Raw genomic sequence first — 25,390 nt, 5'->3', positions numbered from 1 at the left:
TTTTGTGTACTGCTGAAGCATTTGTGAAGCCACAGAGTATTCTTTAAGAGATTGTCATCACTATAGTAAGTGCAGTGGTAAATATTTAATCAAGAATTAGATGAGGAAATTTTAAAACTTGATCCTGCACTTGATAACTATGATTATTTTGTTAGCTTAGCTTTAAGTTGTCAAGAGAATTCTCCTGGATGCAGAGTGATATACATTAGTGAGAAGTTGGAGAGAGAGCATTTCTGTCACCATAGCAAATTGTATCATGAAATGGAATGTTATCAAATCTTGTACTAACCACTGACATGACAGTTGTGTGCAGGATGGTCATGACACACCACATCAGTGCACTTGATTGCAGTGACATTGTGGGTGGTCCATTTCTGAGGCCCCTAGTCACTGGATTTTTCAGAAGCTAGTTTCAGGAAAGCAACTGGCTTCAGACCCATCTCCCATGGACAAAAAGATTTCAGTAATAGGGCTAATTACTGACTATTAAGGACTGAAACAGAGTATAGATGGGTCACAACAAATCACTGACAAACAAGCACATTACAGGGCACATAATTATCATGAGTGCAGCTACACTGCCACTAGGTGCTTGAAGCACTTGGGATGATGGTTCATGGTACACATTAGGACATGCTGATGGCAGAGTATAAGAACACCATAAACTGCTTGAGGCAATGCATTCTGCTTGTCAATGGAGCATCAGTGTGACAGGTGGTGGAAGATTTCTCATGTGAGAGATGTTCACATGGGATGAAATGAAAGGAAGCCTCTGACATAGCTATTAACATTTCTCACTGATGCATGATACAGAAATCTAGTGTCAAATGAAGAGCATACACTTCTTTACTTGCAACACCTCACAAATTTGTTATATCTGCAGCAAGACAATGTCCTACCCCATAACTCATCAGAATGGTTTGAGGACATGAAGGTGCATGTATGACTTCACAGATCATCTGACCTAAGTTCTTGGACACAGCTCCAGCCAACCTTAAATTTTGGTGGTGGTTGTGTAGTTCTATATGAAGTAGGCTCTCTATGTCCTGACACATCATCATCACTACAACGATATACAAGAGTTCTGCGCAGTACAAAATAGCTGTCTCTAATTCAGTTGATCATTAGTGTAGAATAGAGCACTGAGGAAGGCTGAAAAGTATTTTTGGAAAAGTATGATCATATTTTTAATGAAGGCCCTTTTCAAGCTAAACATTTGTAACAGCTAGAGACTTTATGTTTCCCATCTTTGCTTGAGCAATGGTGGGATTTTTGACACAAAGTGCAATAGCCATTAGTTGTGGTAACTGCAAAAACATGAACAGTCCTGTTGCAAGTATCTTTTGGTGCACCTTCTGCATTGAAGCAGATCATTGTGAGAAAATTAACAAACAAACCTGACAGTATAAAACTTTAAATATATAAACTGAAGATGCTGGAAATTCCTATCATTTAAATTAAAAAAAAAAAAAAAAGCAGAGCTACCAGCTTACATGATTTACAGTTGGAATTGCAACTAAAATATGTGAAACAAAACTAAGACCTTGTTAATAGCCTGGAAATAAACTTCACACTTGAGCAGCATCCAACCATTTTTACCTGCTTGCTACCTTTAAACAGGAAAGGAATTCATGGCGGGCCGCATCAAACCAGTCAGTAGACTGAGGGGGAAAAAAATGCCTTTAAACAGTCTTTGAGAAAATAATCATTTCTTGTGAAGGTGGAATGCAGTTTCCACCCACAGAGGTCATGCTATACTTGGACCATTAAGTGGCTCATCATACTACATCAGCTCACAGCAAGATATTCATTGATCTAAGAGTGTGATATGAAACTAAACCACAGGAAGTTGGTTAGGATGCTATACTCTCTGGCACAGAATATTGCTAAAAATCTTCCTTTATCTGATACAAAACAAAGGATTTGATGTTCCTCTGAACAATGAAATGAATTGATGGGGAAAACACAAGAACTGTCTCCTTCGGGGCAGTAGGTTGATCTCATGAATAAGCTGTCATTTGCTTTAAAATGGCTTAGGGAGTGGCAATTTCATCATAATAATAGCCTACATAGAGATGTGTTTGGTTCTTCACTAAATTAGAGAAGTATATACTGGTTGCACACCTGCGTTTTTTGGGTAAAGGGCATTGGAAAGGAATGAAGGAATGGACTGAGGGCAAAGGTGTTTCAATTAAAATTAAAACATCTACGAAAAGATGGCTTTTTCGTAATGACAAAATAATTAAAAAAATAAGCTTCAGCCAGAAAAGCATGATGATCACTTGATCAACTCACAGTGGCTACTAAAAAGGTATGGGTATATGGGTATTACTAACATACAACAACAATCCCAAATTTTAATGACAGCTGTGTCAATATGCACATGGACACAAATTCATTGCAACTGGTTGTAAAAATCTGTGGGGTTATGAAGTGGAATTATTGCGCATGGGCTCTGCCATTGGTAGGATAGAGGGGAAAATGCAATAAGGATACAAAGGAGATTACTTACAGCACATTCAAGTGACTAATGCAAGAGCAGGTGATATTGAATGTCTACAACCACAGACAGCTTTGAAAGAACAGCACAGAAATACTGAAAAACTAGAACTGGAAGCTGCTAGGGATACGGTAAATGCAAATTATTTCACAAAAGCCTGATACAAAGTTACAATTAAATGACAAATCTGTGAATATATGACAGCTTGCGAAGTTAAATTTCTGTAGGGACTGCGAATACAATCTAGGCTAATTGCAGCATGTAAAGAGGTATTTCGGCAGTCACTCTTTCTTTTAAATTATACACTGTAATAAATGGAAGAAATGCGACATAATGCATACAGCACACTGAACATTCCAAGTTTTGAGGAACTGTTATAGTTGCAAATTTTGTAGTCTGCAGTGTCATATGCATATTTACATACGTATTTGCTATAAACTGAGTTTAAATTTATTAAAAAACTACTATATTTGATCACAGTGTTTTGGCAATAATTCCAAACAATGCTACTTACTATGAAACATCCAAGTGCATCAGGTGAACTGGTGGTGGACTTATTGTCAGCTTATGCAATGCTGAAAGAGAGTTACAATAAATTTATTAATTAACTCCATCACTCTGGGACAGATATGTAGAAACGTAATCCTAAATGGACACTGTAGGTCACACATTCATATCAAGATTATGTACTGGGAGGCAGAGAATGTTATTGCAATTGTATTTTCTTTTTCCTCTCCCTGTTTTTCCATTGTCTTGTGTCCATTTTGAAACTTCTCATGTATAAAGCACCGTAGCCTAATTTCTAATTTTGTGCCTTGACTTTGAAGGATTTTTTTTATTTTTAGTATTTATTTATCAAACAATGGAAACTCCTGGTAGGAATATCAACAATGTAGAAAAAGACTGATCGCTACTTACCAAAGAGAAGACACATTAAGTTGCAGACAGGTACAATAAAAAGACACTTGCTCAAAGTTTTTGGCCACAGCCTTCATCAGCAAAAGAGAAACACACACCATTCATACACATAAGGGAGCATGCCTCATGCACACATGACCGCCAACTGTGGCAGCTAGGGCCAGAATACATTCTGACCCTAGCTGCCAGAGCTGGTGGTCATGTGTGCGTGAGGTATGCTCCCTTGTGTGTATGAATGGTGTGTGTTTCTCTTTTGCTGAAATGTGTCTTTTAGTTGTGCCTGTCTGCAACTTAACATGCCTTCTTTATGTTAAGTAGGTATCTATCTTTTCCTACATTAATATTATTTATTTATTCTTCATAATTACAGACTATTATGTGAAAAGCTAAAAAAAGGCCATACAAATCACATTTCCTTGGATAGTAATTAATTTAGATAGATTAGATTAGATTTACTTTCATTCCAATTTATCCGTAGTGAGGAGGTCCTCCAGGATGTAGGACTTTCAGAAAAACAATAATACATGACAAATATTTACAACTGAAACAAATAAGCTAATGTATCTTCCACACATCCCAAGTGGAATGAACATTTTTTTATGAACACTATATGAAAGAATCATTTTACAAACACACATTTACTAAGATTTCATTAATGCACTGAATTTAAAATTTTTTAAAAAAGTTTTTTTTTTATTTACAAATCAGTTGGTTCTACTGAGAAACTCATGAATGGATTAGAAAGAGTTGGCCACCAGTAAATCCTTTAGGCTTCTCTTAAACTGAATTTCACTGAATTTCGTTGGTTGTTAAGCTTTTTATGGCTGCTGGCAAGTTATTGAAAATGTGTGTTCCTGAATAATGCACACATTTTTGTACAAGAGTAAGTGACTTTAAATCCTTGTGAAGATTATTCTTATTTCTAGTATTGATTCCATGAATTGAGCTGTTGGTTTGAAAAAGTGATATATTTTTAATGAGAAATTATATTAAGGAATAAATATATTGAGAAGCATTAGTTAGTATCCCCACTTCCCTAAACAGGCTTTTTCAGGATGTTCTTTAGTTCACACCACATATAGTTATTATTGCACGTTTTTGTGAATGGAAAACTTTAGCTTGGCTTGATGAATTACCCCAAAAATAATCCCATATGACATTATGGAATGAAAGTAAGCATAGTATGCCAGCTTTTTTCATTTTTATATCCCCTATGTCGGACAATTCACATTGCAGATAGAGATTTGTTGAGACACTTCAGCAGTTCTCTGGTGTGCTCCTCCCAGTTGAATTTATTCTCAAGCTGTAATCCCAAGAATTTAACACTGTCCACTTCTTCCATCTGCTTGTCATCATATGTAAGGCAAATACTCGTAGGACACCCCTTACATGTTCTGAACTGTATGTAGTGTGTTTTTTCAAACCTTAGTGACAAAGAATTGGCTAGGAACCAGTGATTAATGCCCACAAATATTTTATTAGCCAATCTTTCTAAGACTACACTTGATTTGGTATTTACTGCAGTGTTTGTATCATTGTCAAACAAAACAAACTTGGAATTCTGGTAATGTTACTGATGAAAGGTCATTGATATATACAAGAAAAAGTAATTAGTTCCCCACTGGATACCATAATATTCTAATTTACTTAAAAGAATATTGTGAATTACACAATCAGATGCATTTGACAGATCACAAAATACAGCAGTTGCATGCAATTTTTTGTCTAATGAATTAAGTACATTTTCACTGTAAGTGTAGATAGACTTCTTAATATCAGAACCTTTCAGAAATTTGACTTCTGAACTTTGACAGTATGTTATTTGTGATAAAATTGTTATAAAGTCGACTGTATATTACCTTTTCTAAAATTTTTGCGAATTCTGGCAAAAGTGAAGTTGGATGGAGTTTTGATGCTATTTCTTTATCTCCCTTCTTAAACAGTGGCTTAACGTCAGCATATTTCAACCATTCCGGAAATATTCCATGATAAACGACTGGTTACACAGATAGCTTAATATGTTACTTGACTCAGAATTATATTCTTTAATTAAGTTTGGTGATATTTCATCATACCCATGAGATGTTTTTGATTGTAAAGATTTTATGATGGACATTACTTCTACTGGGGTGGTGAGGGTCAAACTCATCTTATGGAAGTCACTTGAAACGTCTGATCTGAGGTATTCTGTAGCAGCATCTACAGAACCTGACAACAACATCTTTTCAGTAACAATTATAAAATGTTTGTTAAAAAGTTCTGTAACACTATACACATCTGTCACCAATGTATCATTTACTCTTAATGCTATTTGTCCCTCTTCATGTCAGGTTCTACTGGTCTCCTGCTTCACTATATCCCATACTGCCTTTATTTTGTTAACTGATATTACTATCTTTTCCTTGTAATATATTTGTTTTGATGTCCATATTACGGTATTTAATATTTTGCAGTATTTCTTGTAATGTACTATAGCATCAATATCAGAACTGTTTTGAATTGACAGATACAGTTTACTTTTTTGTTTTACAAGATACCTCTACTCCTTGAGTAATTCATGGCGTCTTTGTAGATTTTGCTCTAACCTTGGTTAATTTTGGGGGAAAACAGTGTTCAAATAAGGTAAGCACTTTATTAGCAAAAGTGTTATATTTTTCATACATTCCATGAGCAGTGTAAACATCAGTCCAGTGAATGAGGAGTGTCCTAAAATAATCACGTTTTGGCTTATTGATTACCCTCTTGAGCTCAGGTTTAACAGATTTTATATCCTGTTCAGTATCAACATTTAACAGAAGGAACTAAATGTCAAGGCGTCAGAGTCCATTGACTATTGGTTTTGTAATATAATTTTGTTCATTGGACTTTTCTATAAAGGTATTATCAATGGCTGTTTGTGAGTAATTGGCTACCCTAGTTGGGAACTTTACAGTGGGAATTAAGTTGAATGATAGTGTTACTAACTCAAATAAGTTATTGGTAGAGTTTCTACGGAAATCTACATTGAAGTCAGAAACTACTATTTCTTTGTTTTTGGTTGCTAAATGGGCCAGTACAGCTTCAAGGTGGTTTATGAACAGGTGCTCAATATACACTTAATATTATGAAGGATTTTTTGTTAAATTCTACTTCTGTTGCACAAGCTTCCATATGCTGACTAGGCAAAATTTATGAATGTCTATGTTCTTAAATTTATGACAGTTCCTGATGAATGTGGCCACTCCTCCTTTCTCCATTTCTGCTCTACAAAAGTGTGATGCTAATCTATAGCCTGTAACACTAAAAAGTTCTATACCAGTGGTCACATGATGTTCAGAGAGGCAGATTATGTCAGCTGGGTTTGAGGACTCTAATTCATCTATGCAGATAATTAATTCATTAATTTTATTTCTCAGTCCTCGAATATTTTGATGCAATAAAGACAGCTGATATTTCACATTGACTGAGTTAAAATAGGGTAGAGTTGAAATATCTGCTGACTGTTGAAAATTCTTAACCAATAGCTGTTTATGCTGATGTAATAAGCTAGAATTATGTTTTTTATTTTATTTCTCAAACTGAAGGTTTGTCTCAAACCTAACCTTTCTTAAAACTTGGTTTTCTTCTGTCCTCCCTACCCTAAAAAAGGGTCTTTTCTGAACCCTATAACCACTGGTATTTTATCACTCATGACAGTGCCTCCCCCCTTTAACTTTCCAACTATTTTCCCAGCCAGTTTACCCTTCCCTTTCCTATTGAGGTGAAGGCCATGCTTAGTATAATCCCACCAATCAAGAGAATCAACAGAAACCACACCAATGTGTGACCCTGCACCCGACATAAGCAGCTGTTTCAACTGAAAACTGTTGAGAGAAGAGATCAAATGAGGTCAGTCATGGCACCCAAGAACAGATACAAACTCAACACTAGTATGCTTTGATGCTGATGCAATCTTTGCCAGGTCAAACTCTATACTGAACCCAGGATCTCTGTCAATACTATTACCTGGCCTACCATGGTGTCTTCCTTAGTGAAATCTTTGCAAAATGATCCTAAATCCTTTGTCACCTGCTCCAGACCAGCACTACATTTAAAAAAAAAAAATGTGTGACCTGGTATTCTGATCCTAGTTCATTCTGCAGAAGTTGGCCAACATCTCTTCCATGGGAACTACCTAACAACATAACTTTCTTTCTCTTTACTGATTTTCCTACTTTCTTACTTTTCAACTTGCTGCTGAAAGTTTGTTGTGCTCTGTCTACACCTGCAACTGCTTGAGGCTCATCAGCTTCTAACTGAAGCAACAGGTCAAATCTATTTTCCACATTCACCACAAAGCTGTCAGACTGGTAACTGCACAATAAGTTTTGTAGTTATTCTCATTTGCATGCAAAATCAAACCATCATGAAACAATCTTCATTGCCTATTCAGTAATGGAGATTCTTCTACATTGTGCACATATACATGAACTGAGATATGCATCTTATCTCCGACAAAATGTGCAAATGTAAAGTAGAGTGAGGGATACTGTCATGACTGTATTTTAATATCAAGTTGTAGGATTAATGGACGTTGTGGTTATCTATCCTGTTATGAATGAGGCAGTTACAGATAGAGTAATAACTCAGCTGGACCAGAATAAGAGAAGAAATAATCCTCCATCTAGCTGATATGTAACAGTTAGTTCATAAATAGACACCAAAAAAATGAGCATGTGAGTCAACATGAAGAAAACGCACCATCTCACTACAGATGTAAATGAGCAGGATACCATCAGAATCAATGATGTTAACTTCTCAACAACAAGGACTTTTCAGGTATGTAGGCTCGACTGTTGTTGCTGATGAGAATCTCAGTGCAGAAATCTCTAACTGCATGAGCAGCCCATGGCTGATATGAGATTCTTTGACTGGTGTACTTTGTGACCAGAAGATTCCAAACAGCTTTGAGTGGAAACTATACTGATGTGTAATCCATTCTGTTGCACTGTATGGTGTTGAATGCTGGCCTTCAACAAAAGAAGTGAAGCTGGCTATAATGGAAACACTTAGCTAGACATCTGCATTAGCACTGCATGGTCTTGGCACAAATGATGTTCATATGTCATATGGAGTAGCCTCAATAGTAGACAATATGAAAGAAGGCCATGTGAGATGGCACTGGCAAGTATTGGAGCAGATGCAACAACAGAGTCAAAACTGGCTTTAGTTTGAGAGTAAGTGCTAAATGGTCAGTAGAACAACCTAGGCAGTGATTATTTGACACTCTGCATTGTGATCCCAATATCTCATGCCTGCACTCTGATCACACACAAGATGGGACAAAATGGTGACAGAGAGCCCAAACAGTGAACATTACTGAATGTAGTACAATTACTAAGGAAGCATAAGGAGAAAGATTTTCTGAGTAAGGCACTCCTTTGCTGCTCCTAGGTATATGCTGTGTATGTTCCAAAAATATATGACTTGCTTTGAGGCTTGCATCAAGATAATGAATAACAGAAAGAAAGGAAACAAAAATAGAAACAGATATCATGTGGATTTGAGTGTTGAAGAGGCATGATATATCTGGAGGAAAAGCAGGTGTCTGGAGACCTGATGTTCTAAAGTGCTACTGTGCTGTCTGCTCCACCTACATCTTTTACCGCCACTCCTCGACTGTGCCATGGAGTCATCATTACTGCTACACAGCAAAAACCCTCACTACTAAATTGAAAGAGAGGTTCTATCACATGGCCGAAACAGTCATCAGATCTCACTCCTGTTGTTTTTTTACTGTGGGGTCATTTACAGTCACTGATGATGGTTATGTGCCATTATAACAGATTTATTAATAGTTGTGGCTGTCGCTTTGAACAGTCATTCTGAGCTTAAGTTTCACAAAAAGGCTTAAGTTTTTGATGCCAATAAAAAGCTAATTATTCCTTTCTCATGATTAAGGAGTAAGGCAGCTGAGATGCATATACAAAAGGATACTCGGAAACTAGGAATCACAAAGAACAGCATGCAGAGGAAACACTATCCCATCCTCTATACAGAGAGACAATTAGAGTCACAGATATGGAGTGACATTTGACTCAGAAGAGGAGAAAAATAAGAAACCTGTCAGAAAACGCAATTTTTGCAAGCCATGAGAATTCCAGCAGAAAATGGTTCAACAAGCACATGTAATAATGTGAGGCAAGTGCTATAATATATCTGACAAAACTTCTTATGGGATGCATTCTAGAGACATGTGATACAAGTGTGCAAATAGTAGAATGTCTAACATGTGAAATATGCATGCAATTCAGTAGGAAGTACTTTTATGAGCACAGTCTCTTTCATTAGTGGCAGAGATTTCATATTGGCAATTAAACTGTCACGATATATCTCAGTGAACATTAAAACTTGTTCAGGCAAAATCGAGAAATTAGACATGGAGACAAACAGAGTAGATTTACTTCTGTATAGTGCCATAACTAATTCCTAATTCTAATTTCTTAATTCTTCAACAGATGAAAGGTTTATAATAACCAATAAGAAATAAACTTCACCTAAAATACATAAACCAGCATAAAACTAAACCAGCGGAGTGCTTAGTAATGGATACAGGTCACTTTGTACATGCAAGAAGGAGGACCCATAAATTGCTAGAAATCTCTGAAATGATTCACCATGCATGTGGAACAAAGTTGAGGAAATAGTGTACATTTCCTGTAGGCTTCTAAGCTCAGAACATACTGACCTTTTCCATATGTGATCATTGAGATCCAGAAAATCCAATACATGTATTTCTGACCCAACTGACCCAGTCAGTGCAATATTTTCTAACTCATGTCGGCAACTCCTAATGCAGCTGAAATTTCCGACTTCTGAGCCAAACTAGGTAACATAATTTGCACCATTTTATAGATATTTAGACAACTTGTTTCTTTTTCTCTCTCTGTTGTTTGCCGTAAGTGAACTATTCTGTTATATTCGCATAACTAGTTCTTCCTTTTTTGTTTTGGTATGTAATCCAGGACTTTTAATGCAAATAAATATTTTTGTAACCTTATTGAAATAATAAATTTATTGAGATGTCATTATCAAAGAACACTTACCATTATTCCCTGCAATCAATGAGGTAAGTGATTTTCCATTCACTGTCAATTCCACCAACTGATTCCTAGAGCACTGCACATTTTCCAGTTTGCTAAGAGCACTGAGGTCAAGTGTCTCAATATTATTTTCACTTACATCCAGTTGTGTCAAGTTCTGCAAAAGAAAAACTACTTCTATGAGTATATGTCTGAAACGTGCCATTATGTAAGAAATTACACTTGTAACTATCACTTCTTGCCACACTGGGTTATTTGGAGTTCACGTCTTTAAGATACAGAATATAACAACATCTGCTACTCAAAAGTGAAGCATTCTTATGTGGTTTTCCATAGCTACACTACATGGAAATCCTATGAAAATAATAGAAATACCAGTGAAAATCTGTGAACAGAATGTCGAACAGTATATCTATTATTCCTTAGATGAGAGAAACTCATTTATTGTATGATAATGTACAACCTGTGCCCCAAGTATTTCCTGCAGATATCAGCCGTCGAAAGCTACACACTGACCTTCCAGCATATGTCATTTGGCAACAACCATCACATCAAAAACACACACACACATACTACAAAACAAAAATGTGTGCTATGACTATAATGTCAATGAGTCACAGTTCGAATCGATTAACTCACACAAATACCTGGGTGTAACACTCTGTAGGGATACGAAAGGGAATGATCACATAAGCTTGGTCGTGGGTAAAGTGATGGCAGACTTCAGTTTATTGGTAGAATACTAGGGAAATGAGAACAGTCTACAAAGGAGATTGTTTACAAATCATTCATGCAACCAATTGTAGAATATTGCTCAAGTGTGTGGGATCTGTACCAAATAGGACTGACAGGGGATATTGAATGTAAACCAAGATGGGCACAAGTATGTTTGGCCCATGGGGGGAGTATTACAGAGATTCTAAAGAAACTGAAATGGCAGGCTCTTGAAGATAGATGTAAACTGCAACTGCAAGATTTGTATACAGAATGTGTCACAATTAGTAATGAAAAGTGATTTGGGTGAAAGTGTACAAGGGAAAAACGGGACAGAGGAGTGGTGCCGTATGATAAGTTGCTTGTGTGCAAAAATATTCTTAAACTGGCCCTGTTTATGTTCCGAAATCGACTGAAAACTCTGAAATTAATATCAAACCACGACCCAAGATGAGAGCTGGTTATATGTTGAGGTAGTGAAACTAGTATAAAATTCACCTAAAACATTCTTCATGCTCACAGGTTTCTTCTCAAATTCTGGAATCAGAGTCTTTATAATATTATACCAAGAACTCAGTTTCTCTGCTCTCTCAAAGTACACGTATGCTGTGGTATCCCAGATTGTAGGTTTCACTTCATTCTCAGAAATTAGGTTTTTTGTATTTATTCTACTTTAATACATAGTTTTCCTTTTCCTGCTGAGAGCTAGCCCACCGGGTATGGGAGGGTTAGGGGGGCGACCCTTCGGGCTGAGTGCACGTGCTCGAGTGACTTGTATGCGCTCGCGAGTCCATTGGGCGAAAAGTGGCGCCTCCAATCGCCCGACGGTTGATAGACTTCATATGCTGCAAAGCCCCTTGACGGTCTGGGACAACTAAAATTGGACAGAGGTGTTGCCGGGCCCGGCATCTAGTGCATCAGTGGCGCTGCCAGTTGCCATCGGTTAAAAGGCTCCCGCAGCTGCCCTAAAGCTCCGTTCACAGTGGCACTGACAATGGTCGCCTGTCACAGTCGCTAGAGGTCGCCCGATAGCTTCGGACGACAGCTTGGTCATGGTGCGTACGATCTCAGTTGTCAGCTTTGGCGGGATCGAGCATGTTAGCTAAGGTTAGAATGTAGTCTATGTATGAAGTAGATTAGATTTTAACATCCATGGGTGGAGACGAGTGCTGCAATGCGGCGGTTGCTATTATTAATTAGATGCCGAATGAGCGATATTTGTCTCGAAAAGAACGTTTCAAGTATTGTACACTCTGTATTCAGGTATTGGAATCTCCAGATGAGTTTTACGAAATACCCATGTATTACGAAAATATGTAGTTTCCATGATACAGTGCAGTAAGGATCTCTCGAAAGCACATTGTTCGGAGTATGGTTTATGATGCTAGAGTGGCGACTTCGGTGTATAAAGGTTTTGCCAATGAGGTTATGGGCACATAACAATTAATTTACGTGGTGCAAGTACATGTTTCTATAACATAATGAATAGATAAAATTTGTGTGTGAGTAAGAAAGTATTATTTAATTAATTAAAAGTAGATTTGCGGTTTCATAGCAGCTCATTCCTCCCCCCATGAACCATGGACCTTGCCGTTGGTGGGGAGGCTTGCGTGCCTCAGCGATACAGATGGCCGTACCGTAGGTGCAACCACAACGGAGGGGTATCTGTTGAGAGGCCAGACAAACGTGTGGTTCCTGAAGAGGGGCAGCAGCCTTTTCAGTAGTTGCAGGGGCAACAGTCTGGATGATTGACTGATCTGGCCTTGCAACATTAACCAAAACGGCCTTGCTGTGCTGGTACTGCGAACGGCTGAAAGCAAGGGGAAACTACAGCCGTAATTTTTCCCGAGGACATGCAGCTTTACTGTATGATTAAATGATGATGGCATCCTCTTGGGTAAAATATTCCGGAGGTAAAATAGTCCCCCATTCGGATCTCCGGGCGGGGACTACTCAGGAGGATGTCGTTATCAGTAGAAAGAAAACTGGCATTCTACGGATCGGAGCGTGGAATGTCAGATCCCTTAATCGGGCAGGTAGGTTAGAAAATTTAAAAAGGGAAATGGATAGGTTAAAGTTAGATATAGTGGGAATTAGTGAAGTTCGGTGGCAGGAGGAACAAGACTTCTGGTCAGGTGACTACAGGGTTATAAACACAAAATCAAATAGGGGTAATGCAGGAGTAGGTTTAATAATGAATAGGAAAATAGGAATGCGGGTAAGCTACTACAAACAGCATAGTGAACGCATTATTGTGGCCAAGATAGATACGAAGCCCACACCTACTACAGTAGTACAAGTTTATATGCCAACTAGCTCTGCAGATGATGAAGAAATTGAAGAAATGTACGATGAAATAAAAGAAATTATTCAGATAGTGAAGGGAGACGAAAATTTAATAGTAATGGGTGACTGGAATTCGAGTGTAGGAAAAGGGAGAGAAGGAAACATAGTAGGTGAATATGGATTGGGGCTAAGAAATGAAAGAGGAAGCCGGCTGATAGAATTTTGCACAGAGCACAACTTAATCATAGCTAACACTTGGTTTAAGAATCATGAAAGAAGGTTGTATACGTGGAAGAACCCTGGAGATACTAAAAGGTATCAGATAGATTATATAATGGTAAGACAGAGATTTAGGAACCAGGTTTTAAGTTGTAAGACATTTCCAGGGGCAGATGTGGACTCTGACCACAATCTATTGGTTATGACCTGTAGATTAAAACTGAAGAAACTACAAAAATGTGGGAAATTAAGGAGATGGGACCTGGATAAACTGAAAGAACCAGAGGTTGTACAGAGTTTCAGGGGGAGCATAAGGGAACAATTGACAGGAATAGGGGAAAGAAATACAGTAGAAGAAGAATGGGTAGCTCTGAGGGATGTAGTAGTGAAGGCAGCAGAGGATAAAGTAGGTACAAAGACGAGGGCTGCTAGAAATCCTTGGGTAACAGAAGAAATATTGAAATTAATTGATGAAAGGAGAAAATATAAAAATGCAGTAAATGAAGCAGGCAAAAAGGAATACAAACGTCTCAAAAATGAGATCGACAGGAAGTGCAAAATGGCTAAACAGGGATGGCTAGAGGACAAATGTAAGGATGTAGAAGCTTATCTCACTAGGGGTAAGATAGATACTGCCTACAGGAAAATTAAAGAGACCTTTGGAGAGAAGAGAACCACGTGTATGAATATCAAGAGCTCAGATGGCAGCCCAGTTCTAAGCAAAGAAGGGAAGGCAGAAAGGTGGAAGGAGTATATAGAAGGTTTATACAAGGGCGATGTACTTGAGAACAATATTATGGAAATGGAAGAGGATGTAGATGAAGACGAAATGGGAGATACGATACTGCGTGAAGAGTTTGACAGAGCACTGAAAGACCTGAGTCGAAACAAGGCCCCCGGAGTAGACAACATTCCATTAAAACTACTGACAGCCTTGGGACAACCAGTCCTGACAAAACTCTACCAGCTGGTGAGCAAGATGTATGAGACAGGCGAAATACCCTCAGACTTCAAGAAGAATATAATAATTCCAATCCCAAAGAAAGCAGGTGCTGACAGATGTGAAAATTACCGAACTATCAGTTTAATAAGCCACGGCTGCAAAATACTAACGCGAATTCTTTACAGACGAATGGAAAAACTGGTAGATGCAGACCTTGGGGAGGATCAGTTTGGATTCCGTCGAAATGTTGGAACACGTGAGGCAATACTGACCTTACGACTTATCTTAGAAGAAAGATTAAGAAAAGGCAAACCTACGTTTCTAGCATTTGTAGACTTAGAGAAAGCTTTTGACAATGTTGACTGGAATACTCTTTTTAAAATTCTAAAGGTGGCAGGGGTAAAATACAGGGAGCGAAAGGCTATTTATAATTTGTACAGAAACCAGATGGCAGTCATAAGAGTCGAGGGGCATGAAAGGGAAGCAGTCGTTGGGAAAGGAGTGAGACAGGGTTGTAGCCTCTCCCCGATGTTATTCAATCTGTATATTGAGCAAGCAGTAAAGGAAACAAAAGAAAAATTTGGAGTAGGTATTAAAATTCATGGAGACGAAGTAAAAACTTTGAGGTTCGCCGATGACATTGTAATTCTGTCAGAGACGGCAAAGGACTTGGAAGAGCAGTTGAACGGAATGGACAGTGTCTTGAAAGGAGGATATAAGATGAACATTAACAAAAGCAAAACGAGGATAATGGAATGTAGTCAAATTAAATCGGGTGATGCTGAGGGAATTAGATTAGGAAATGAGACACTTAAAGTAGTGAAGGAGTTTTGCTATTTAGGAAGTAAAATAACTGATGATGGTCAAAGTAGAGAGGATATAAAATGTAGACTGGCAATGGCAAGGAAAGCGTTTCTGAAGAAGGGAAATTTGTTAACATCGAATATAGATTTATGTATTAGGAAGTCGTTTCTGAAAGTATTTGTTTGGAGTGTAGCCATGTATGGAAGTGAAACATGGACGATAACTAGTTTGGACAAGAAGAGAATAGAAGCTTTCGAAATGTGGTGCTACAGAAGAATACTGAAGATAAGGTGGATAGATCACGTAACTAATGAGGAGGTATTGAATAGGATTGGGGAGAAGAGAAGTTTGTGACACAACTTGACTAGAAGAAGGGATCGGTTGGTAGGACATGTTTTGAGGCATCAAGGGATCACAAATTTAGCATTGGAGGGCAGCGTGGAGGGTAAAAATCGTAGAGGGAGACCGAGAGATGAGTACACTAAGCAGATTCAGAAGGATGTAGGTTGCAGTAGGTACTGAGAGATGAAGCAGCTTGCACAGGATAGAGTAGCATGGAGAGCTGCATCAAACCAGTCTCAGGACTGAAGACAACAACAACAACAACAGCAGCTCATTTTATTCTAAAAACTGTGTAAATTAATGCAACGCTGGCAGTAGGTATATTAAGATAATCAGATACTGGTACTGAAACCTTCAATGCCCTTTGAACACTTGCCCACTGGATATGAGAAATGGCGTAACAAGGCTTCTGGAAGCAGTACTATTTCAGATTAAGTGTAGCTTTTAATAAAGAAAATCTACTATATTACCGTGTCTTTAAGAATTTGCACGGAGCCTAGCTTCAAAATTCGATCTGGAATAAATTTAAAATTTCATAGTATTTGTGACGCAAGAGTGAAAATATTAGCTTTTAAATTAGTATTTGGGGCATGGTAAATAACATCCAACACACCCCACACAAACTTTGAAAATGTACTCTTCAGAATGGGGCATAGGCCTAATTATTGGTAAGATGTAATCGAAGGACGTCAAATTTCAAAGTGTCATTTCTAGTGTCACTTGAGCCAGAACGGAGTGTCGGAGTTTTTAATAGAACTCGAATTATACGTCTAGGGAAGCACTAGAAATCAGTTTTGCTGAATTTATTTGAAGTTGTGCAGACTGTTTTCAATGACTGTCATTCAGCATACGTGTGAAAGACAAACACGATGTCTGGAGTAATACTCTGAAACATAAAGCACTACAAAGTGGAAAAAAAAAAACATACTGGCACCACATTTGCATACCACTTCATGGAACAGAATAACCAGCCTACTGCCATTAAAACGGCATTACTCAGTAGCAGTAATTTGTGAACATCTAATATACACGTTACCACAACTCAAAAAGATGCAATACAATAACTTTAATCATAAGATGCACCATCGTTGTCACTTAAACAATTTATTTTTCGAGATTATAATCTACACCTAAAATTTCCGATAAAGATTTTGCCTGCTTGTGGTTTCCAATAAACGTGCGAATTCAGTACATAGATTCCGAGCTTATGATGTTTTTCATTCTTCCGATACCACAAACTACTCCACTCACTAAACTTACCAGCTTCCCACAGTCCATGTTCCGCGTCGTGTCGACCATTATTACCGGAAAAAAAACTGATTTGAATTTCACTGATTGTCGTTTGAAATCTGTACGTTCGGGCGATGACGTCGGTTACATTGTGACCGCTCACACTGATCTGAGAAGATCGGCCGTCTTCGCACGATGCCGGTCGTCGGTGGAACCCATCGATATCGGTGCCACTGTGAGCGCAACCTCCGACACAATGCACCGAATCCTCTGGCAGCTAGAGGCGCCACGTGTGACGTCACTTGTGGCACCACTAGTGTCTCTTAACAGTCGCCCCCTGAGTTCGACAATGAACTAACGCTAAGCTTGCGACAGCGCTGCGGGTTTGCATGTTTTCAGATTACACGCAGTTTTATTTCTTTTTTGTAAATACAAGAACTGATCGAAGTCACTCGGTGCCCTAGGCTCAGACCTACAGCCCTGGTTCCAATTTAACGAACTTTATTCTAGAGCTTAACATCTTTCCCATTAGTGTTTATCACGTCATGTGTCAAGATGTTTTCTGCGGATCTGTTGACCTAATATTGCGGTATTGTGCTGCACAGAGCTGAACTCTTAAGGCATTTGGAATACTTGTATCTCACTTCAGTATTGATTTTTCTTATAATTTATTTTCTTTAAATTTCTGCTGATTATGGAAGCAAATAATGCTGGCAATTTCTTGTGAAAGTTTTCAGCTCTTTTTGCATTGTGGGCCTCATCTGGTGATCTTAACAAGTCATTTAAAGAAAAGTATGAGAGACTATTCTGATCGAGGTTGTGCAGTTAAACACTTAACACAGCAGCCGGCAATGAGAGTGTAGTTGCAAAGGAACTATCTAGTCTTACGTCAGATGGCAGGTGAACGCCAAAAATAATTTATTGTGTGCTTGTTCCATAGTTCTTGTTTTTATAATATAACTGCTGACCACCTCAGTACGTTACTAGGTTTGGTTTTGTTGTGGCAGTTACATTCTTGCTATCTGCTGACTTATGGCCAGGTTCGAATCGAACATGTAGTTTTGAATGTAGCCCAAGCGGCGTTCCAGTTTTCATTTTTCTCATATTGACAAACTGTCCTGTTACACCTCGTGTATATTCCTGGAACCAAATCCTAGAATCATTACGATACCGAACATGAGCCTATGTACTTGTTATCCGCCAGCTGTCCATGCAGTGATGAAGCTATGGAGCGAAACTTCAGAAAAGTAATCAAAAAATGGTTCAAATGGCTCTGAGCACTATGGGACTTAACAGCTGTGGTCATCAGTCCCCTAGAACTTAGAACTACTTAAACCTAACTAACCTAAGGACGTCACACACATCCATGCCCGAGGCAGGATTCGAACCTGCGACGGTAGCAGTCGCACGGTTCCGGACTGCGCGCCTAGAACCGCGAGACCACCACGGCCGGCAGAAAAGTAATCATACGAAACAACGTTGTGCAGTACTTTATACTAGAAGCATAAATCTGGACGCTCATAGGAATTATTAAAGTGTTCTGTAAGATCCTACAAGTCCAGAATTTTACTTAGAATAAGATGAGCCAGATGCTTCATTTGCAAAGCTTAAAAATTCCCATCTAATATAAAGCACTACGAGGCTGATCCCAAAAGAAAGGTCTCCTATTTTTTTTATAAGTACATAGACTTGTTTATTTCTACAATGGTTTACATCAGGTTACAGCTTGAACATTTAGCTATTTTTCGACATAATCACAATTTCTGTCGATGCATTTTTGTAGACGCTGTGGCAGTTTTTGTACGCCCATGTCATACGAGTTCGTCACCATGCTGTTCAGAAAGTTATTAACCTCTTCTTTCACCTCGTCGTCGGAGCTGAATCGTTGGGACCACAGTAAATGCTGACAGGTACTGTGGGACTCTGAAAAAACTCAAACGGGCAATTCAGAACCGGAGAAGAGGAATGTTGAGCAAGGGCGTACACATTCTCCTTGACAACGCTCGCCCACACATCGCTCGGAAAACCGTTGCTCTCCTGCAACAATTTCAGTGGAACATAATCACCCACCCTATAGTTCCTACTTGGCGCCCAGTGACTGTTCCCTAGGTTAAAAGAACATTTGGGCGGAAGGCGACTCAGCTCCGACGAAGAGCTGAAAGAAGAGGTTCATAACTTGCTGAACAGCATGGCGGCGAGCTGGTATGGCATGGGCATACAAAAACTGCCACAGGGTCTACAAAACTGTATCGACGGAAATGGTGATTATGATGAAAAATAGCTACATGTTCAAGTTGTAAACTAATGTAAACCATTGTAGAAATAATGAGGTCTATGTACTTATAAAAAAATAGGAGACCTTACATTTAGGATTACCCTCGTAAATGTCACTCAGTCTTTACGTTACCAAGATGGGAATTCATATAATCTCAAATCTGTTTTTGTCACTAACGAAACCTTGCAAAGTTTAAATACTGGACTCACATTCGAGAGGATCTGAGTTTGTATCTTTAACAGCCCAATCAGATTTTGATTTTGCTAAGTTTCTCAAAGCAGATGGTTGGATGGTTATAGAGTGCATACTGCAGGCCAATAAAATTTGACTGTCGACGTGGCTTGAACTGTACTAGGTGCTTTGGTATACAAATGATTAGCATTTCAATATAACCACAAAAATTAAGCTGGAGAAACGTCATCTGCGTTCTGTTTATAAAGAAAGGTTGAGAGGACCTGCATGTCATGGCCTGTAGTTTTTACTAGTACTTTGAAATTCAATAACTCAAAAACCTTAATAGGTACTGGAATGAAACTTAAAACAAATAATTATTATACTGTGATACCTATGTGAAAAAAAATTAAAAAGTGTGGAACCCATATTGGAGTGAATATTGATTTCTATCTTACTTACTGAATTACGCGTAAGTTTTATTTAATGTACGCTGTACTTCCACACTAGTCAAAACAAAAGATCAAAACAAAGTTTATTATTGTAATTATAATCTTGTTGAAATACTAAACCAAGAATAAATAAAAAAATGGCTCTGAGCACTATGAGACTTAACTTCTGAGGTCATCAGACCCCTAGAACTTAGAACTACTTAAACCTAACCTAAGGACATCACACACGTCCATGTCCGAGGCAGGATTCAAACCTGCAACCGTAGCGGTCGCGCGGTTCCAGACTGAAGCGCCTAAACCAGGAATATTCACCAATTTGTCGTTTTGTATAATTATTTAAATAAATGTTTTTAGAATTCTTTTTTTCTCCTAATAAATTACGAAATTATGACATGCTCTAGCGTAAAATATTTAACAAACTGTTGCGTAATGCGGTTCATTGTGTAGAAGAGGTTTTAAACAACACTGCGTCTTAGGGATGTCTACACTTGAGTTTACGGGGCAAATATTTTTGGGAATTGGCAGCCGAGCACAGTGCATACGCCGCTCTCTCTTGGCAGTTTCATTATGTACCAACAATGGTCGCTTGTCTTGTTTGTTAAAATAATAGCTAAGCAGCGAGTTAAGTGTTTGACAGAGTGGTCGAACTGTGGATTATGGCGCGAATATAGGTATGTATGTGGTGCACTTTTAGAAACATTTTATTTGCCAGTCACAATTTACGTTCGAAAATTAACTTCGAACGGAAATGATGTAAGTAAAGACCTGTCACCAGCCGTATCATTCCTTTTGGAGGCTGTTCAGTAAAGACAATAACGATTGGGTTAAAAGCTGATAATTGTACATTCAGCTGGCAGTGTCACGTATTATTAGTTTTGTGTGAAAACGCTTTCTCACTGTGAGGTGACGTGTTTTCATTAGGCTATAAGTCATTGCGAATGTTGTGAACTGTTGCAGTGACTGACGTCAGGAAGCATCTTTCAGGCAGCCAGTATATGAAAATACGAGCGGAAAGAGAAAAGTAGACAAAAATATGAAATTTTCGTTAGATAAATTTTTCCAAGCTCCAGAAGATTTTGATCAGAATGATCCAAGCATAAATGCAGATGTAGACGTAAATTTGGCTAAGCCTTCGGTAGATGAAGGTGTACCTTCAACGTCGCAGGGTAAACATGACATTATATGCAAGCTCTCTGATGAAAGTGAAATTGTCCCAACCGATGCTAGCAAATGCTCGTATGATACTCAAACTGTCAATAATGTAGTTAATTCAGATTCCGCAAAATGGCCCGACTAAGCAAATGACATTGTTAGCACGTTAGTCAAAAGACGACCTACAGAACAGCTAACGGAATTTGTAAGCTGGCCTAAGGATGATTCTAATCTTCGCTTTACCACTAAAAATTACGTTTACAGTTTGTGCAATGGTGAAATTGTTCAGAGGAAATGGTTAGTTTATTCAAAAAGTGCTAATGCTGTTTTTTTTGTTTCAGCTATAAACTCTTTTCGTACATTAAAATATTATTGACTTCAGGTGGTTATAATAAATGGCGGCACATTTCTGAGACATTAGCTATCCATGGCAGGTCCCAAGTACACTTAGAATCGCACTAAAAGTGGGTGGAGCTTGCTAGAAAATTACAATCTGGCAATACTGTCGATGCAGGAACGCTGCAGATATTAAATGCAGAAGCCCAGCATTGGAAAGCTGGATAGCAGTTATCCAGTTTTTGGCAAGACAATGTCTTCCCTTAAGAGGAACTTAAGACAAACTGTTCACTCATAACAATGGGAATTTCTTAAAATTGGTCGAATTATTTGGTAAATTTGATTCAGTTTTCGGCTAATATAAAGAAAACAACGCGTGGTGAAACTAAATCTCATCATTATCTGGGTAAAAAGATACAAAATAAAGTAATTCACACTCTCCATCAAAAATTAAAAAAAATATATTGTCTTTATTAAGCTCTGCTGAATATTATAGTTTAATTTTGGACTGTACACCAGATATTTCTGGTGTTGAGCAAATTACAATGATAGTGCCTTTTGTTAATGTGAATTCTACTGATCTTGACATGTGTGATGTAAATATTAGTGAACATTTTTTTGGATTTGTACCTGTAAGAGATACGTCTGGTTTGGGGCCCACACAGGTAGTCTTCAAATAGTAAGAAGGAATGAAAATACTTTTGGAGGACATGAGGGGGTCAGGACTATGACAACGATTCTAACATGAAAGGCAAGAACATAGGATTGCAAAAGAGGATTTTAGATGTAAATCTTAAGGCATGCTAGGTTGCATGCAGTAATCTTTCCTTAAATCTAGTTGTGAATGATGCTGCAAAGGCATCAAAATACGCAGTTTCATTCTTTTGTTTGATGAGAAAACTATATGATTTCTGTTCTGCGACTTCGCGACGCTGGGCAGTCCTGTTTGATCATATATCTACCCTAACGATGAAGCCACTACGTACGACAAGATTGGAAAGTTGGATTGATGCAATCGCACCTCTCAACTAACATAGAGGAGGTCCATGATGCGCTAGTTGAAATAGGCGAAGACGAAAATACAGACAGAATGCTTGCACATAAGGCTTATAGTTCGGCAAATCTTATTTGTGATTTTACGTTCCTGTGTTCAGTGATAATACTCCATATCGATGTCGTCAGCAAACGTTTACAAATTATAACCACAGATGTATCGAAAGCTGTTGACTTACTCGAAAAGATAACAGAGCATTTCACAAATTGCTGGAAGGACTCAATATCCTAAGATTAATTAAGGAACTGGCAACCCAACTCGATATAGAAAACCCAGTCGTAGGCGGTACAACGCAGATACGATAGCGAAGGAAGAAGAAACAGTTCCAATATGAGAGACAAAATGAGAAAAGTGAAGATCCAGAATTGCAGTACAAAGTAGATTTTTACTTTGAAGTACTGCGTGCTATAATATGCGCTCTCAGTGAGAGATTTCAATAGCTCAAAAGTCACAGTGAGCTTTTTGATTTTTTGTATGACATCAGTAAAATTAAGGACATGTCACCTGACGATCCAAATGAAAAGTGTTCAATGTTGTGCGACAGTTTTAGTCACGGACAGGCTAAGGACACCAGTCCTGTCGATTTTAAAGATGAAGTTAAAGTAGTGTCAACGTTGATGAACCCTGGTAGAATGCCAGTTGAAACTCATACAAGAGTAAGGCGTTGCGCCCAACGTAAGTGTAGCTTTGCGAATATTGGTGACGCAACCGGTGACAGTGGAAAGTGGACAACGAAGTTTTTCGAAGCTTAAACCGATGAAAACGCACCTCAGGTCAACAATGGGCGAGACACGACTGAGTGGTCTGGCAACGGTGTCGATCGAACACGAGCCAGCTGCATATTTGGATTTGAACGAAGTATTTCAGGAGTTCGCTGATGCCAAATCAAGAAAATTACCTATAGTGTAAGGTAAGTGTTTCACGCATGTTTTTCATTAATTTTAGGTTTGATTGATTTATATATGTCATACTTTTTCAGTTATTTGCATAATGTAGGTTTGTTGTAGGGTGTGCGTGCATTTGTTTTGATAATGCCGAAATAAGTTGACAAATGTCATCTGCCTGTGCAGACTGATTGTTGGAGGGTTCATGTACTACAGTTTATATCGAACATACATATTTATCTTTCGATGACACGGTCTTAGTTCAGTGCGCAGTGAATAGGCGTGCTTTGGTTTCTTTGTCTTAATTGTGTGCTGCAGCGAATACGTGCCGTCTCTGTACAAAGTGCTTTCAAGAACCTGTGATTTACACAATAACAGTTAATCGCTAAGACGCTCATCTTCTGTTCAAAAACTAAAAAAAGTGAACAGATTTTAATTTTATGCTCTCCTGGTGACATTTATTAATCTTAATTGAGATGTTACTTTTGGCATTATGGCTTAAAATTTATTGCACTGCAAACGTATCACTTACTGCTGCTTCGATCTTAAAGACATATTCACAACAAAGAGACGAGTGGGTGTGATATGTGTAAAAAAGGCGTCAGGTATGGATTATATTATGCGAAAAGTTGACTATGTCGAAAAATTGGAGGGGATGGCGGCGTTTGAAATTTTCGCGCGGGGCGGCAAAATACCTGGAGACGGCGTCATCCAATGCATCAAGTGAGCTAGAAAATAAACCTACAAACGCTCACAAAAGATATTCTTATTCATATACCAATAATGTTAGTTTGACCTCGAAAATTAAAAATCTGAAATAAAAGGAAGGTCAGAAAATTGGAGGAAATCCTTTTGGTTATTAACAAAAACAACTAGCAGAATACTGCTGAGTAATATTCTTCAAAATGGAGAAACATTAGACAAACGTCAAAAACGGCTATTGAACTTCGATGTCGTATGTAACACTTGATTTGCTTACAAAACCTTTTATCACATTATGTCAATAGTTCCTTTGCGTTATTGTCATCCCTTCTACACTCCTGGAAATTGAAATAAGAACACCGTGAATTCATTGACCCAGGAAGGGGAAACTTTATTGACACATTCCTGGGGTCAGATACATCACATGATCACACTGACAGAACCACAGGCACATAGACACAGGCAACAGAGCATGCACAATGTCGGCACTAGTACAGTGTATATCCACCTTTCGCAGCAATGCAGGCTGCTATTCTCCCATGGAGACGATCGTAGAGATGCTGGATGTAGTCATGTGGAACGGCTTGCCATGCCATTTCCACCTGGCGCCTCAGTTGGACCAGCGTTCGTGCTGGACGTGCAGACCGCGTGAGACGACGCTTCATCCAGTCCCAAACATGCTCAATGGGGGACAGATCCGGAGATCTTGCTGGCCAGGGTAGTTGACTTACACCTTCTAGAGCACGTTGGGTGGCACGGGATACATGCGGACGTGCATTGTCCTGTTGGAACAGCAAGTTCCCTTGCCGGTCTAGGAATGGTAGAACGATGGGTTCGATGACGGTTTGGATATACCGTGCACTACTCAGTGTCCCCTCGACGATCACCAGAGGTGTACGGCCCAGTGTCCCCTCGACGATCACCAGAGGTGTACGGCCAGTGTAGGAGATCGCTCCCCACACCATGATGCCGGGTGTTGGCCCTGAATGCCTCGGTCGTATGCAGTCCTGATTGTGGCGCTCACCTGCACGGCGCCAAACACGCATACGACCATCATTGGCACCAAGGCAGAAGCGACTCTCATCACTGAAGACGACACGTCTCCATTCGTCCCTCTATTCACGCCTGTCGCGACACCACTAGAGGCGGGCTGCACGATGTTGTTGCGTGAGCGGAAGACGGCCTAACGGTGTGCGGGACCGTAGCCCAGCTTCATGGAGACGGTTGCGAATGGTCCTCGCCGATACCCCAGGAGCATCAGTGTCCCTAATTTGCTGGGAAGTGGCGGTGCGGTCCCCTACGGCACTGCGTAGGATCCCACGGTCTTGGCGTGCATCCGTGCGTCGC

The 25,390-nt window shown here is 38.9% G+C and overlaps 1 protein-coding gene across 1 annotated transcript in view; it reads right to left on the bottom strand.

The window, feature by feature from the left end:
• The window catches only part of LOC126322142 (protein phosphatase PHLPP-like protein), a 413,563-nt gene that overhangs the window by 50,548 nt on the left and 337,625 nt on the right, over positions 1–25,390 (bottom strand). The window contains exons 9-10 of the mRNA XM_049994260.1: positions 10,483–10,636; positions 3,015–3,075 (exon numbers count right to left, since the gene is read on the bottom strand). Of these exons, the coding sequence (XP_049850217.1) occupies positions 3,015–3,075; positions 10,483–10,636 (215 nt within the window). The remainder of the gene's footprint in view (positions 1–3,014; positions 3,076–10,482; positions 10,637–25,390) is intronic.

The sequence above is a fragment of the Schistocerca gregaria genome, chromosome 2, assembly GCF_023897955.1.
Source record: "Schistocerca gregaria isolate iqSchGreg1 chromosome 2, iqSchGreg1.2, whole genome shotgun sequence".
Taxonomy (NCBI): domain Eukaryota; kingdom Metazoa; phylum Arthropoda; class Insecta; order Orthoptera; family Acrididae; genus Schistocerca; species Schistocerca gregaria.
Note: the sequence above shows the minus strand (reverse complement) of the source record. Positions and strands in the feature narration are given on the sequence as shown.